At 30.7% G+C, this 16,035-nt stretch overlaps 3 protein-coding genes across 4 annotated transcripts; 1 reads left to right on the top strand and 2 right to left on the bottom strand.

Moving 5' to 3' along the window:
* Positions 1-381: 381 nt before the first annotated feature.
* LOC140864187 (AT-hook motif nuclear-localized protein 15-like) lies at positions 382-2,253 on the bottom strand. Of its 2 annotated transcripts, XM_073268173.1 has the most exons (3): positions 2,075-2,253; positions 1,760-1,822; positions 382-1,680 (listed from the first exon to the last, which is right to left on the bottom strand). In XM_073268173.1, the coding sequence occupies exon 3, from the start codon at positions 1,451-1,453 to the stop codon at positions 575-577; it is 879 nt and encodes a 292-aa protein (XP_073124274.1). In that variant the 5' UTR covers positions 1,454-1,680; positions 1,760-1,822; positions 2,075-2,253; the 3' UTR covers positions 382-574. The 2 variants fall into 2 exon arrangements, with proteins under 2 accessions (XP_073124274.1, XP_073124273.1); XM_073268172.1 differs by having other exon boundaries at positions 382-1,822.
* Positions 2,254-10,575: 8,322 nt separating this feature from the next.
* On the top strand, positions 10,576-11,860 carry LOC140865517 (uncharacterized). The gene is made up of 2 exons (XM_073270184.1): positions 10,576-10,933; positions 11,593-11,860. Exons 1-2 carry the CDS (start codon positions 10,591-10,593, stop codon positions 11,607-11,609), a joined length of 360 nt encoding a protein of 119 aa, XP_073126285.1. The 5' UTR covers positions 10,576-10,590; the 3' UTR covers positions 11,610-11,860.
* Positions 11,861-11,902: 42 nt separating this feature from the next.
* LOC140865515 (uncharacterized) lies at positions 11,903-15,413 on the bottom strand. Its single transcript, XM_073270183.1, has 6 exons — positions 15,150-15,413; positions 13,746-13,791; positions 12,885-12,997; positions 12,673-12,748; positions 12,452-12,513; positions 11,903-12,080 (listed from the first exon to the last, which is right to left on the bottom strand). The coding sequence occupies exons 1-5, from the start codon at positions 15,267-15,269 to the stop codon at positions 12,497-12,499; spliced, it is 372 nt and encodes a 123-aa protein (XP_073126284.1). The 5' UTR covers positions 15,270-15,413; the 3' UTR covers positions 11,903-12,080; positions 12,452-12,496.
* Positions 15,414-16,035: the final 622 nt, after the last annotated feature.

Here is a 16,035-nt window from a genome sequence, read left to right as displayed (position 1 = left end):
AGAAGACATAATTGCAAAGATTATAGTGACCAGATTGATGCTTATTTTCAACTCAAGTTGTGGGAATAAAAAAATATTCACACAAGCCATATTGATTTGATACCAAACAAAATCAAAAGTTAATTAATGGGTCACTTTTCCAACCAATTAGAAACTGAATGACATATTAAGAGAGGATACAGATTGATGCTTGGATTCTCAAGCTAAAACACTAAACCACTAATCATGCATTAATGTACATAGTTTGTTGTTTTCTAATTACTATAATGTCATCAAATCATGCACCATTTATAGAAGTACATGGACCATAAAATTCTAGAAAATTATGAATATAGAAGTAAGGCCAAATCAAATAGCTAAGAAATTCAGAGATGTCACCTTATTCGAACTACACTTTCAAGGGTTCACAATTAAGAAAATTAAGACACAATACATGACAAAAGAAGAAATTGAAAACCTAGTGATAGAATTCATTTACAAGGAGCTAGTACACGATGAAGTTTAACCTTGCTTCATGATCCTATGCTTACAAGAAATCCGGTGCGGCTGGCATGCGTCCGTCCGATTACGCGGCTCAATAAGGCGGAGGGCGTGGCGGCGGACCCCAAAAGACATCAGGTCCGGTGGGAAGTAAATTTTGGGGTAGGTGGTTATATATAGGCATGGATGATGCCGGAGGATTTGCTGCCAAACCATGAGTGGTACTAGATCCCGGGGCACCGACTGCCCCCGTCGTATTGGCTCCGGACGTCAACATGTCCATTCCTTCTCCGGCGGCCTCGTCTTCCATCGGCAACCTCTCATACGTCGCATTCGTAAAAGTTGCAGCAATAATCATCACCGGCCCCGATGCTATCAGGGCACCTACAACCGTGCCCCCAACCACCTGCCCCTGACCACCAGACAAGTACACCGTCAAGCCACTAGCATTGGGCGGCGAGGGCGCGGGCAAAAACGCCCCAGACAAGGACAATATCTCGAATCTTCCCTGGAGGGTGATCACCCCAGCTGGAGCAGACGGCTGGCGTATCGTCACATTCGTAACGATCCCACTACCACTGAGAACCGAAACACCGCAATGGCGCCGCCGCGCAAAGGTCGCAATGCTCTCCGAAACATCACTACCGCTGCCAACTTCCAAGACATGGCTACGGAGGGCATTGGGACTTTCTTTAGTGATAATAATAGGTGGTTTTTGCTTATTCTTGGAACCGGGAGGCCTTCCCCTCGGCCTGCGTCCCGAGCTGGACGAGGGCTCGGATATTTCGAGATCCCCAGAAGGGTTTAAATCTTCCTCGTTTTCTCCATCATCAAGGTTTTGGTTAGGGTTGCTTCCACTACTATTTGATGCATTCAGAGCTACATGATTTTGATCATCCTCTGCGGTGTTTACTAGGTGAAGAGAGTGGCCTTGATGCATCGCCACATTTCCTGCCCACCATCTATTCGACATCTCCTTTTTTTCTTCAACAAATTAAGTTTCTCTACTTCCAAGAATTAGCTAAAGAAGATTTGAACACAAATAAACTAAGGGTCTTTTCTTGTTTCTCTCTCCTTAATTAGTTGAACAAACAAACAAATAAATTACTCTCGAATGCACCAACCAGCGCCTCTCCTCCGTTACATCGGGATAATATAAAAGACTTCATATATACTACCATCTGTTTTTTCCCCTTGTAGCTATTTTGGTTCAAACAATTAGATCCAAGGAAGAGAAATAATCCACAAAATGTAAACAGAAGAAATTCAATTAGATTACCCTAGAGAATAATTCTTCCTTGAGATCGAAAACCCTGATCTAACAACTGCTACAATATTTCATCTGAAAAAGCCAAGAGAGAAGAAACCCACTTGAAATAAGTAGAGATCTAAGTTTTAGAGAAAGCAGTAAAATCACCAGTTTTCACCCATTAAAGTCCTTATATCCAAGAAAATACATACTAAACAAGCTTCAAAAAAAAAAAAAAAAAAAAAACACACACACACACAATCAATTACGCACAGTATATTAATTTTCAGTACTTCCTGAAACGGAAAGATATGGTGTTTGTGGAAGAGGGATTCTTAATATTACCTTAAAAAATCAGTGGGCTGTACGGGCGGGCTAGGGTTGGAGTCAGGTCCTTTCTCCTCAGAATTTTTGTAGCTTTTTCATTCTCTATCTCTTTTCTGAGAAACCGGACAGTGGGTGTACGATTATAAGAAGTTGAATATAAATGTAAAAATGAGCGCAAAAGACTCATGAGAGAAGTAGTTAAGAAAATAATAAATTTTATTAAAGAGGGAAAAGAAAAAAGAAGAAGAAGAATGGAAAAGAAAGGCATCGAAAAACCGAAATAGTATAAAACATTTTCTACTGTTTATTGCAGAATCTGCCTCTTTGCCATTATATAATATAATATTATTGTTACATTTACCAAGAAAATTCGTGTTCATTGTTTCAAGGGCCCTTTTGGACAGTTTTTTTTTTTTTGGGGTTGATTTATATATTTTGTTATGTTTAATAATATTGTTATCGAAAAATTTACGATTTTAAAAAAAAATTAATCAGTAGAAGTATATTGTAAACTGACCTATAACTACACCAAAAATAGAAGAGCTGCTAGTTACCAAAGATATCATTTTTCTTTTTTCGGAGACACAGTTGATTATGGACTCAAACATATAAAATATTAAAATAAATATTTTTAAATTAACCTAGCTAGGAGCAAAAAGAAAAAATTGTTATTTTAATCTTATAATTAGTTATCATGTTGTAGATTCAAGTACTGTAATTTGTCTCAGTTTGGTTTTGATCGACTAAGTTGAATTTTTTTTCAGTTCTGGTTCTTTTTCACCAAAACTACTAATCCATCGAATATCGTTTAATTGTCACGAACACTCTCCTACGTTTACTAATATGACAAGAATAAATTTTATAGTATACATATTAAAATCTAAGTAAAAGAAAATTGTCAAATGTTTTTCGTCCTATTTTGAAATATTGGGTGAAATTTAATTTATTCTCTCATATATTTTTGCTTAGGTTGATTTTAATATGTATAATATAAAAGTTATTCTCACCATTACACCATATGAGTTATGTAGAAGAGAATCGTTGCCAAAAATATAATTTTAAGTGTTCGGGTGAAAAATAACCCAATTTTTTTTTTCTAAGTTAGTAGAGAAAAATCAAACTTGGACTCATTCCAGAACTAAAATTATAATCAGCTCAACTAAAGAAATAAAATTACAATTTTTCCCAACAAAATGGAGTACCAAAACAAGAACTATTTATTCCTTCATTCATGAATCATGTAACTTATAATTCCCTTTGATATATAGAATTTAAAAGTTGTTATTATTGTTTTTCAGTTATTACTTAAATAATTATTCATTATATATATACATATATATATATATATGAGTTTTGCTATGCTGCATATCCATCGTGTCCACTAAATATATGCCTACCATGAGGTGGCACTCAACTATTAAATGTGTTGAATTGTGCATCTAATAGTTGAGTGACACATCATGATGGCCTCATTAGTTGAGCACGGTAGGTGGACAACATAACAAAACTCGTTGTCATTTTCTGAAACCACGATACAATGAAAAATTACTAAATTAAAAAAAATGCAAATTATTACTTGTATTTTTTTTTTTTTTTGTTGGCTCCTAAAACTATAATTTTCATGATTTCCAAAATAATAGAAAATAATGTAAGCATATCAAGACTCTTTTATATATATATATATATATATTTTTTTTGGGAAGGTTATTCATTGGTTATTTGAAAAATACATCTTATTTAAAGCAACGTGGTATATATCTTAGTAAACCCTCACTCATAAATTCAAGAATTTTAAAAAAAGAAACATAAATTAAAATTATTTAAGATCTCCTGCCAAAGAAAATGACAGCAGCGAAGCGAACAAGTGGGTCCTATTTATTAATTAAAAATATACAAAAAAATTTTAGAAATTAGATATAAAAATTTAAACAATGGACTGTCAACATATATTTTCTCTTTATTTTCGACAATTTTTTTTTACATAAATGATTCAAAGTTTTTGATTGTATTTTTTTTTTTTATGACGATGGATCTGCAATAGTTACCTTTTCATGTGTACTGAGTCAGTAAATCTCCATATTAATTTAATAATTATATCATATTATTAGTAATAGGGAGACTTGCTATTACATGATCGAAGATTTTTAATTCATTAGTACAAAAAATTGTTTCCCAATATTCTTTCCAAATAAATACATATTTTTGTCAAAAATATATACTTACCAGATTTGTTCAAACTTCAAAGACTAAAAACAACAAATAAATCACTGTCGCATTTACTGCTTGTGAGCCCAAATAGTAAATGCTTACCAAACACTTTATGATATTTTTTAGGTAAAATAAAAATAAATTTATCAACAGATAAACGTATGCATATAAGAATGATAAAATTTATATCAATAAACTTAATTTAGGAATTTATAAAGTTTATTAAGGATTTTGATATTATAAATCACTGGAAGATAAAAATATAATATTTATTATTTATATTAATATTAATAACGTAATCATTAATTGATGTTTTAAAATAAATCATGAGTTAGATTATAAAAAAGTTCATTTTTTCGAAACATTGAGGAGGGTAATTTTAAAAAAATTAACGGAGTTTAAGTACCAAAAATATCCTGATTATACATGGTGGTCGTGGAATAGAAATTATATATAAACGGCACTTTAATTTATAAGGGAAAAAAATACGATTTTACTCATAAAGGTTGACATGTTTTGAATTATAGTCCTGAAATTTGTTAAAAGTTTGGATTTGGTCATTTTCGCCCGGAGTAATTAAACTAATCGAATAGCTTATTTGACATTGATTCTCTTCTGTGTGGCTCACATGATGAGAATAAAGTTTATATTACACACATTAAAAATATCTAAACACCATTTGGAAATGTACTTATAAAACATTTTTATAAAAGTGTTTTTTTAAAAAAAATTATAAAATAATTTAAAATTTTTTAAGAATAAATATGTATTTGGATAATTATTCTATAGAAATATTTTAACTTTTCAAAAATAATGTTATTCATTTTTTCTTCTATAGTTTCATTTTAAAAACATCTAAAAACACCTCTCAAGTGTTCTATAAAAACTATACTTGGAGAACACTTTTTTAAAAAATATTTGTCAAAAAAATTTTACAATATTTTATCCAAACACATACTTTAAGTTTTTTTAACTCATAAAATACTAATTTTTTTTTTTAAAGTGCATGCAAGGAGGAATCAGGATCATAAGTTTGGGGAGGTCATATACTAGGTGGCGATTATATGCGGCGATGACATAGCTACATACTTGTGGTATGTGCGTTAACACTTTGTGTTTGAGTGATATATATATATATAGGTTTTTGTATAACAATACGGTTTTAAAAATTTTCGAGAGTCACAGAGATCCGTTACTACTAGAGAAATCAAATTTTAACTCAATAAAAACCTTTTTTTTTTGTCATTTCGCACTTTACTTTAAATTTTTATTTAAAGTCCAGAAAATATTTTTTTTATTAATTTTATAGATCTTTTTCAATACGAAAAAGAATGAATGAATAAAATTAAGTTTAGATTTACGAGAGATACTCACGCATAATATCATAATACATAAAAAGAGAAAAGTTTACTCAACTCGACCATAGACAAATATGAGTTTAATAATAGAGATTGAAATTTGTCCAATTTCAAAACAAAATCGATGAGCTGATTAATGTACTAAACTCAATAGAAACAAACAAAAACTCAATTTGAGTTTAATAATACATAAAAAAGACAAAATTTTACTCAACTCGACCATAGACAAATCTGAGTTTAATAATAGAGATTGAAATTTATCCAATTTTAAAACAAAATAGATGAGCTGATTAATGTACTAAACTCAATAGAAACAAACAAAAACTCAATTTGAGTTTAATAATATAGATCGAAATTTGTAGAATCGGAAAAAAATTATTAACGGGCACCTTAGCCCAACAAGTAAAAGATTTTTAAAAAAAATTTAAAACATAAATGTAAAAAAGAAATTGTTAATGGGCTACTTAGCCCAACAAGTAAAAAAAATCAAAAGAAATTGCTAAAAAAAAATAATTAACGAGCACCTTAGCCCAACAAATAAAAGATTTTTAAAAAAATTTAAAGCATAAATGTAAAAAAGAAATTGTTAATGGGCTATTTAGCCCAATAAGTAAAAAAAATCAAAAGAAATTGCTAAACGTAAAAATGAAGGGTCAGAGATTCGAACCGGGCTCCTATTTCTTTCAAATGAAGATATTTTTTTTTTTTTTTACCATTACGAGGAGTGTTGGTACCATCTAGGTTAAGTGTATTTTATCGTTACTTTGCTAGTTTATATATATAGGAATTTTCTGCTGTCCAACCATGTTTTCTCACTTGGTCCACGACCACTAAAATTCGATAGTGGATTTTAGTGGTTTTTATTTTTTTTTCGCATTACTAAAACCCACCACCAGTTTTAGTGGTCCGTGGAGAAACATGGTTGAGCAGCTGAAAATTTCTATATATATATATACTAATATTGATTAATTGAAACTTATAATCTTTTACATGTCTCGTATGCATGGAAAAAGTAAATCTCATGTCATACTTATACACATTAAAATTCAACTAATAGAAATAAAGAGAAAATAAAAAAAAGTTACGTCCAATATTTGAAAATAAGAAGCAAAAACTTGGGTTTTGTTTGGACATGTACTCAAGGAAAGATCTACAGTGTGACCAGGGGGCCATGCGGAGGTGTTGGGGATCGGGTGTGTCTGTAGGAAGGGGAGGTGAATATACACTTTTAAAATATTTTGAGTTACAATAACTCGTTCTTGAAATGTTCAAAAATGAATCGAACAACGAGAATTTATATCGAGTTTGGTTACAAAACCAAAAGAAAAATACTCGAATAATCTCTCTAAAAATCAATTAAGCATTTTGGAAATCTTTCGAAAATATTGCAAGTTCATATAGTAAAAACATGTAGGTTGAAGCATTTTATCAAACATTTTGAAGGTTACAACCTATGCAAGCTTAAAATTGTGGCAGACAGTAAAATGCAAAGGGTTGAGTTGTAAGGTCCAAATGTCCACTAGATCAATCACGAAATTTTAAATGATTTATATAATTTTATGCATTTTAATTATAAAATTTAAATGTTATGTTTAAATTATGTGATGATATGTATGTGCCTGATATTTACTGTTTTGCTTAGTTTAATGTTTTTCAGGTTTGAAATTAATGCTGGGCTGAAGAAACGAGACTAGCTATCGAACGAAGTCTAGAGAAAATATTTTATGATATACAAGTTTAATGTTTTAATGCAACTTAAAAGTTGAGAGGAAAAAAATTTAAAATTTAATGTTTGAGACTAACAGGCCGACTTTTAAGCCCATTAGTCACAAGTTATTGTGTACACTTTATTTTATTTGGAAGAAAACAAGTTTTACATATTTTAAAGTTGGTTAAAGTTGGAAATGATGTCGAGGATTATTTCATTTAATTGTTGGTGCAATTTTTCTTTTTTTTAAAAATATTTTATTTCTGCAAAATTTTCCCCCCAAATTTAAAGAATGCATGTTTAGTAAGGTCTTTGAGTTTGGGACGTTACAGGTTGGGGTTAAGAATACAAGAGAATTTATTTATGGATTTTCAGAGACTCAATCGCTCCTACGTCACCCATTCTTTCTCACAAGAAATGATGCACTAGAAAACTTTGGCTATTACAACGTCTTAATATACTCACTCCAACCTTATTACTTATCCCATTGGCTAAGTCAGAACTCCTATACTTTCTCATTCCAAGTTGGGACTATACATCTCACAACTTGATACAAAGAATTACACATTATTTAACGTCTTTGTGCAAAGACACTCACTCAGCTAATCTATACAAATCATCTAACAAATTTGTGTGAGTGATTTGGGGTGTGAAGAACTTGACTGTGAAAGCTCAAGAAATATGTTGTGTTCTTCAAACCAAGGGCAAACTCTGGATATAGCTGAATGGATCTGTTTTGACGCCCCATTTTTTTTTTTTCAATCTTCAGATCTTTTATATATAACTTTCGAGATGAAAATGAACTTTGGACAAAAAGATGAGAACGTTGAAAAAGTTGTTGTACTTGTGTCTGTCAACATAACGTTCATTTTCTATTTTTCGACTGTAGCTTTGAGCGGTTGACTAGATCTGGATCTGGAGTAGTCGAAGTCGACTAATGAGAGCATGTGACAAGCTTGGTGACCAGTCGAGTAGAGCTAAAATAAGTGAGTAAATGTTGTTTGTTCAGGTGCTTATAATGCTTGTTGCGTTGATTTCTCGGCAAGGTGAGAAACATGGAAGTTGTAGCCCTTCATCTTGCCTTTCCAACGTATTAAGAATCATTCAATTTGAAGTTCATATGAAAAAGTTGTGCTTGAAATACAAAAAAATGCACAACAACGGTCGATGAGACTTTTCACCGGTCGAGGGAATGTTGACCGTCGAGTGCTTATAGATCTTTATTCGTTGCTTTATGGGTAAATTGATGAGCATAAACTTTGTAGATCTTTGCCATGGATTTTCAACGCATCAAGAATCACTCAATTTGGATTTCATATGAGAGAGATATGCTTGAAATACTATGTCTGCTCCAAAACGGTCGAGGAAAAAACAGGCGAGTGAATGTGGTTCAATCGAGTGATTATATATCTTGATTCGTCTATTTCTGGGCAAAGTGATAAACATTAATGTTGTATCCCTTTCTCTTATCAAGAATCACTTCATTCGAGTTTGCATGAGAAAGATATGCTCGAAATACCAGACTGTGTATAGACTTGAGTTTTGTCATCAACATGTGAAGAACCTGCAACTTCCACTCAATATATCACCAACTTAGGATCTGTTCAAACTTCGACTTGTGAATAGAGGCATCAACTTGGATTAGGCCAAGCTGTCACACAATTTAAGTGGGTTGAGTTGAAATTTTTTCAACCCAACTAAAGACGGGTCTAGGCGAGCCAACCCGCGACGGGCCTGGAATTTATTATTATTATTTTTTTACTTTTATGATTATATATACATGTATTTTTTTAATTAAAGTTGTGATTTCTATTGTATTAATTACTTTATATTACATGTGTAAAATTAATAATTAGAAATTTTATTAATATGTTTCTATTAATATTTATTGACCCATTTGACAACTCTACTTGTGAATATGATTTGTAGATCATGTTCTTAGCTTTGCAATGCATACTGAATCATTTCATTTGGATAACGGAGCCGAAAGATATGACCATTAAACCAGAGCTGGTCTGTCAATCCATTTGCTGCTACACTTCATCCAACTCTATCTTGAGACGATGGTTTGGCCTAGATATCATCCGAATTGGTCCACCTTATATTAAATATGACTTGTAGACTTTTGTGTTGGCTATGCGATGGTTTTGGCGGTGGTAATTTGGATCATCGAACTATGATATATGCTTGAAAAACAGTTGCGCCAAAAACTAAGTTGAGCTAAGATTGTATTCCAACTTGACACTTTCAATTTGTGATCTATCAGCTGCACACTTGGTAAAAATGTTAAAAACACAATTTAAGTTTTGTTATCATCAAAATCAAAATTACTTGCATTTTCGGACCCAATAATAGGTTTAGTCAAAATCAATACAAAAGAAAAAATGAACAGAAACATTATTAAAATAAATTGGCAGTGTTGTAAAAAGTAAAAATTTATGATAAAAATATAAAACCTAAAAATCTCAAAATAAATCAAACTTCACACTTTATAAAATTTCTTCTCTCAATTGTGTTTTTTTATCACAAATGGATAGACCTATTTATAGATCCTCATTTGAAATTAGTCCAAAAATAAATACATAATCACTTACATCATCACACACTAATATTCAAAATTTACAACTCTTATTTTCAACACTACAATTATGCCTTTTTTCTATCCATATGGGTTGCAGCACTAGCATTATATGCAAAGGTACAATATCATTTACATTGACATTTTTTGAAGGATTTAAATCTGCATATTTACTGCTTGTAAAGAAGCAAAAAGACAAAAAAAACACGAGTTTAATTTCTTGGTCTTCCAAACAAAATAATTAATAACCTTTCATTGAAGGGAAAAACATTAAGGCAGTTAGAAATATTTTTATGATGCATGTTGAGAAACCGAACTTTATAGGTTCTAATCCCGATCATTCGACCCACCAGATCTGACCCCAAAACCTGCTGGTCATGTTTAGATCATAGAAATATGCAAATATGAACACAAAAATTACCATGTCCATGTGAACTTAATAAAATAACAGCACTATATATTTCCACTAATTAATTTCTCATGATCCCTATGCAAATTAATCATGCTTCAATATACAATTGCAGCACTAGCAATAAATGTAACATATCTTCTAAGTAATGCCTAACGCACTTCTGATCATGTTGCATTTACAGTCAGCTACAATTGGCTTCTAAATACCACTATAAAATACCACACAATAGACATGAACTTCAAGCACCAAAACAGAACAAAATCAGATCAAATGGAAGCATCATCCAAGTGTTTTTACGTTTTGGGATTCATTCTGATCCTCGGGATCACGAATTTCATTAACGGTGCAAACGCAGCCGGAGAGTGCCCGAGATCGACCCCCGACATGGAACTCCTGAAGCTGGTTCCATGCGTATCGGCAGCTCTAGACGCGAATGCCGTGGTTTCTAGCAGTTGTTGTACTCAGGTTCAGAAACTGGGGCAGAATCCCAAGTGTCTCTGTGCTGTAATGTTGTCTAATACCGCGAAAAGTTCAGGTGTTAAGCCTGAAATTGCTATAACCATTCCAAAGAGATGTAACATTGCTGATAGGCCTGTGGGATACAAGTGTGGAGGTACCCAATCAATTCTTTCTTCCATTGCTTTTAAGTTTTTTTTTTCCCACTAGCTCGTTATATTTTTGTTTTTTGAGTCAATTAAATTTCAAACTTTGGTTTTTGTGCTTTAGCTCTAGTTTCGGGCTACTTTGGTTGATTCTCAACGTGGCAGTGCAACGTCAGGAATTCCAATATCACATCAACAGTTTCTAACTTTACATTAACATTTTTCAATATCACATTAGTATTTTGACATATATAAGAGGATGACAAAAAAATTTAAAGTTTCTACACTAAAATCAAATTTTAAATGCTTAGCAAACCTAAACAAAAAAATTGATTTTCCCTGTTCTAATTTGTATATCTCACATCAACGTGTCGGGACAATTTGGAATAATCGTTTTCATATAGCATTTGATATATATAGGAAAATACCATACATAGTTTTGTTTGTTCGATGCTAGTCTCGCGAGCGGCGAGCATGTGGCGTAAGCGTAACCGTTATCGTGACTGAATTTAAAGATATCTAGTCTAATATTGTTAAAATATACAAGTTTAAAACCTTATTCTTGTGATGTCCCATCTCGCAATTCATATATATACAACATGGTCGTGTATGAAAATTTAATTTGTTCAAAATTTTCTTGATTTAATTGTCTGTTTTGTGTTCTTTGCAGCTTACACACTGCCTTAAGCTCTGTGGATCAAGAGTGAAGTAAAGGGGGGCAGGGCAGCACGTACAGCCTTTGGATACACGTAGGACCCACATGAAATCGGGAATATTATATCGTGTATTCAAATCTGATGCTTTATTAATCTTATTGTACGTACTGTGTGTCGCTAATAAAAATTTATATTTCACTTCTAATAAACGATATGTATTAATCGATTTTTATGTGATGATAAAAAAAAAACTATTTACATTATTTTATGAACCGATGGTGATTGGAAAATGGTGTTAAAACGTGCATGCAATTCAGTAAATTCTTTTGTCAGGTATTCTCTTGATAAAAGATACTCGTTCATATATATATGTTACATTGTAGCAAAATTTATTAGTAAAAACCAGGGAAAAAAGAACATCGAAGTGAAACTTTAACAATCATTTTACTGCTCCTTGTGGTATTTTAAAATTTGAATCTTCATCATCAAGTTCCCTCAGTTCCTGCAAAATTTCGAATCATGATATTGAAAATTTTATTTAAATGATGATAATTACGGAAATTTTAACTGAAAAAAGGAGGATCAACGGTTTTAGAAGGTAAAAACACAAGTCTTGCAATCATTTCTTTATATCAATTTTTTTTCCAGAGGTCTTAGCCTAGTCTATTCTCATGTATTTTTTCTTATGCCTTCAATAAAAGCACGTCTCGCGTTGTTATTTTGTTATATTTTTTTAAAAAAAATGGTCTTAGGCAATTAAATTCAATTTTCGTAATAAAAAAAATCGACAAATTTTCCACCCGTATCCCGTTAAATCCTCTGCTGGTTCTGAAATAAACCTTTTTTTAAAATTATATTCATGAGTTACGTTACCTGCTATTACAAAGAAGAACCGTGGCCAAAACCCAAAGGGAAGTCTTAATAATATAGTGATCCTGAAATAATACACAATATTGAACTTGATTTAGTACATCTCTTACTGAAAAATAAAAATAATATTAACAACAACAACAACAATAACAATATTAAATAAATAAAATTATATATTTTTAATTCAAAAAATGACAAATGGGAGTTTATAATTTTTATAGTACCCTTCCACCAATTTCCTCTGGAGGCACAGTTGGAATTGCTTTCATTTGGATCAGCATCTCCTCCATCTTTCTTTAGCTGATCAATTATGTAAATGGAAGATATATATATGATTAAGAATATGAAGTCGCGTTTATTATTATATATTACTCTTAATTCATATAATGATGATGGTAATTAATGGATTAAAAATATCTAGAAACAAATTACTTACAACATTAGGATTCGTGGAAGGATAAAGTTCTCGAGAACCATAATAGATGGATGAGTTGTAGTAGCAAGGCTCCACTGTGTTATTCAAATTATTGCCTTTTGAAGCTTTTGAATCTGTTCATGAAACGAAGAAAACACACCAAAGTCACCCCTACGCTCGATAGATACAGTTGTTTTTTTTTTTCGATGTAGCAGTTTTTGTGTGGTATCATATTAGCATACATAATGAATAGATGACTAAAATCGTCAAAAATTATTAACTATTATATAAATGTCCTCTCTCTTCATAATTGAGAAATATGAAAATTAAATTAACCCAAAATCAAATATGTTGAAGTTTGAATAATTGCTTCTACCTTTCACATATATAGTATTTAATCAATGAGTTTTAACTGTCGCTTTGTGATTTTAGTTAATTTTTTGGTAAAATTTCACTTTTAGTTTTTTTTTTCTTTTTTTTTTTTTTCAATTATGATATTTTTTCTAATATGGTGTTAATTGAAAGCGACGTGATGTGTGTCATGACTCACGAGTCACGTCAGCAACTTCAATGATGAATGATAAAGATTGTCAAAATTGATAGATACAAGTTTAATTAACACAGAAGACCAGCATTTCAAAAAGTTCGTATCTAATTTTCGTGGGATATTTGTCGAAATGCTTCAGCAAAGACAATATGTATTTACACTAGCACACACAAGTAAGACATGACAATCCTCCACGGAAACCAAAGAATGAAATATTTAATGCATACATATATATATATTTATATATATATATATATATATATATATATATATATATATATATATATATATAAAACCATAAACGGATAAACCCGTATTTGAATTCTTGGAGTTACCACGAGCAAGTGAAGGAGTTGATGTCGACGTGTCTTTCCCGGAGATCTGAAATTTAAAATTTTTTAAAGTAAATATATATATATATACATTAAATGCGTACATATTATATTTATGATATAGTCAAATTTCTCAAAATAATTATCGATAACTTATAGCTGATCTAATACAAATTTATAAATTAATCAAATTTTAAACGATCTTAGATTCAAAACTCAATCGTAACAAATCTATCTCCAACTCAAATATTATCACACGAATTTTTTTATTTTTTTGACTAAAACTTAGTCAAAGGCACCGGGACAATTCATATATTTTTCTAAGCTATTTCCAAGTTATAGAGATGTGAAATCAAAGTATTCATTCTCAAAAAAAAAAAAAAAACAAACAAATATTCCGTTCTGGAAATATGAAAAGATTCCGATAAACACAAACCTTTGAGATACACATGCAACGTGTAGTTCATTGGCTTTAGTTGTCTTTTTAAAAAAACTATTTATAAGATATTTATTATTATTTCATCTAATTAATGAAATATTTTTTTCCCATGTCCCATTTTTTTAAATCCTATTACATTTTAATTTTTGAAGTTATTATACACTTCATTGCACAATATTAGATAGTGAGAATAATATATCAACAGTATGATTAACGGATTCTTTTAAAGTTTTAATAAAATTATTAAAATATTCAATTTTGGTATTTTATATTATCATAGTCTTTTAATTATAAGTTCTTTTTTTTTGGCTAATTCTTCCCCCTCCCAATTTGTTTGAGAGAATGAAAAATTTCCGTATTGGTTGGTAAATCTTATAATGACTCCATCAACTTCATCTAAATAATATTAAGAGTTCTTACCCTAAAAAAATATAATTTGTTATCTTTGTTTTTGATTCATTTATTTTTCATTTGTATTCCTGATGTTAAGAAAAAAAACTAAAATTATCAAATTTTAAAAGATGAAAAACCAAAACTAAAATATATTCAATATATAGATATGTATCTACAATCACAAACAAACATACCGACAAAAATGACAATGTTCCATTATATTACCTTTTCTCTATTGTATGCACATGCATGAACTTGCTTAACTTTATATATGTAAGAACATCAAAACATTTTGAGTAGTGGAAAAGGCCATTAATATTCGTGTGTTATTACGTACGCGAAGAACAAGGGATTTGCAATATCCATCTATCATACATAAATATTTTTTAAAGAAAGATAATCATACTTATATATTATTTTAATTAACTACCAAAAAATCTAATAAAATAAATTTCTTGCTTTTAATATATGTGTGTCAGTGTGTGTAATTACGAGTGTAGTACGTGTATCTAAATTGAAAAAAAAAAATTATTGGGGAATGGGTAATTAAATGAAGATGAATGTAATTAGCATACAGTGGGTTGTGGAGCAAAGATTGATCCCAAGAGAGGAGAAGATGTTGAAGGCTCTTTTGGACCGAACAAATCCGTTGTAAAAGACGAAGATGAGCGCCCCACTTGCTTTGCTTTCTCCATAATTATATATATTGATATTATTTTTTTATTAATTATATATAACAAAAAAAATATTTTTTTATGAATAATCAATGAGATGAAGATTTAGGGGGAAGGGAATAGATATATGAATCGGGGAGAGGCTTCGTGGAGTTTTTTGTGTGAAGAAAATGAAATGGTGCCATATATATTTATAGGCATGCATGCACCTTTTTAACGAAGATATGATATGGTCTAGGGGATGAGAATGAATGGTCCCATTTCAAGATAAAGATCACAAAAATTCTTGATTTTATTTATTTAAAAAATGTACGTATTAGCTTATTAAAAAAATTATAAGGTTTTATTCTTTTTGAATTTCTTCATAAGGATTGGTGCAATTAACCCGTGAATTCGTACGCTGTATTAGTCTCCAAAAAAATGTAAATTAGTGGATTAAAAGCAATGTTCTAAAAAGTTTGATTAAGTCTCGCTTAATCTCGCTTAAACTTGAAGTTTCTCTAAAACGTTTCGCTTCGCTTCGGCCAAAATCGGTAAAAAGTGATCATACATAGGTTTACTATGTCAAGTGTCATTAAATACGCATAAATGTGATTTTTTAGAAACCAAAATTGATTAATAAGACGAAAATATATCATAAATTAACGTTTTTACTAGTGAGTGATATAGAAATGAGCAGCAGAATATATTTGTATTGTATATGAATTAAAGTACATGTTACATCATTTATAGTGTTGTTTTGTTAACAGGAATCTTATATACAAGGGAAAAGATAAACATAAATTTA

This window comes from Henckelia pumila, chromosome 4 (genome assembly GCF_033568475.1).
Source record: "Henckelia pumila isolate YLH828 chromosome 4, ASM3356847v2, whole genome shotgun sequence".
NCBI lineage: Eukaryota > Viridiplantae > Streptophyta > Magnoliopsida > Lamiales > Gesneriaceae > Henckelia > Henckelia pumila.
This window is presented reverse-complemented; position numbering and strand designations above follow the sequence as displayed.

What these genes read in the sequence shown, in the direction of transcription:
- LOC140864187 (XM_073268172.1), bottom strand. Translation starts at nt 1,453, where the DNA reads ATGTCGAATAGATGGTGGGCAGGAAATGTGGCGATGCATCAAGGCCAC.
- LOC140865517 (XM_073270184.1), top strand. Translation starts at nt 10,591, where the DNA reads ATGGAAGCATCATCCAAGTGTTTTTACGTTTTGGGATTCATTCTGATC.
- LOC140865515 (XM_073270183.1), bottom strand. Translation starts at nt 15,269, where the DNA reads ATGGAGAAAGCAAAGCAAGTGGGGCGCTCATCTTCGTCTTTTACAACG. An exon ending in AACTCCTTCACTTGCTCGTG is followed by an intron (nt 12,998 to 13,745) that starts GTAACTCCAAGA and finishes TTTCATGAACAG; the next exon opens with ATTCAAAAGCTTCAAAAGGC. An exon ending in CTTCCACGAATCCTAATGTT is followed by an intron (nt 12,749 to 12,884) that starts GTAAGTAATTTG and finishes ATAATTGATCAG; the next exon opens with CTAAAGAAAGATGGAGGAGA.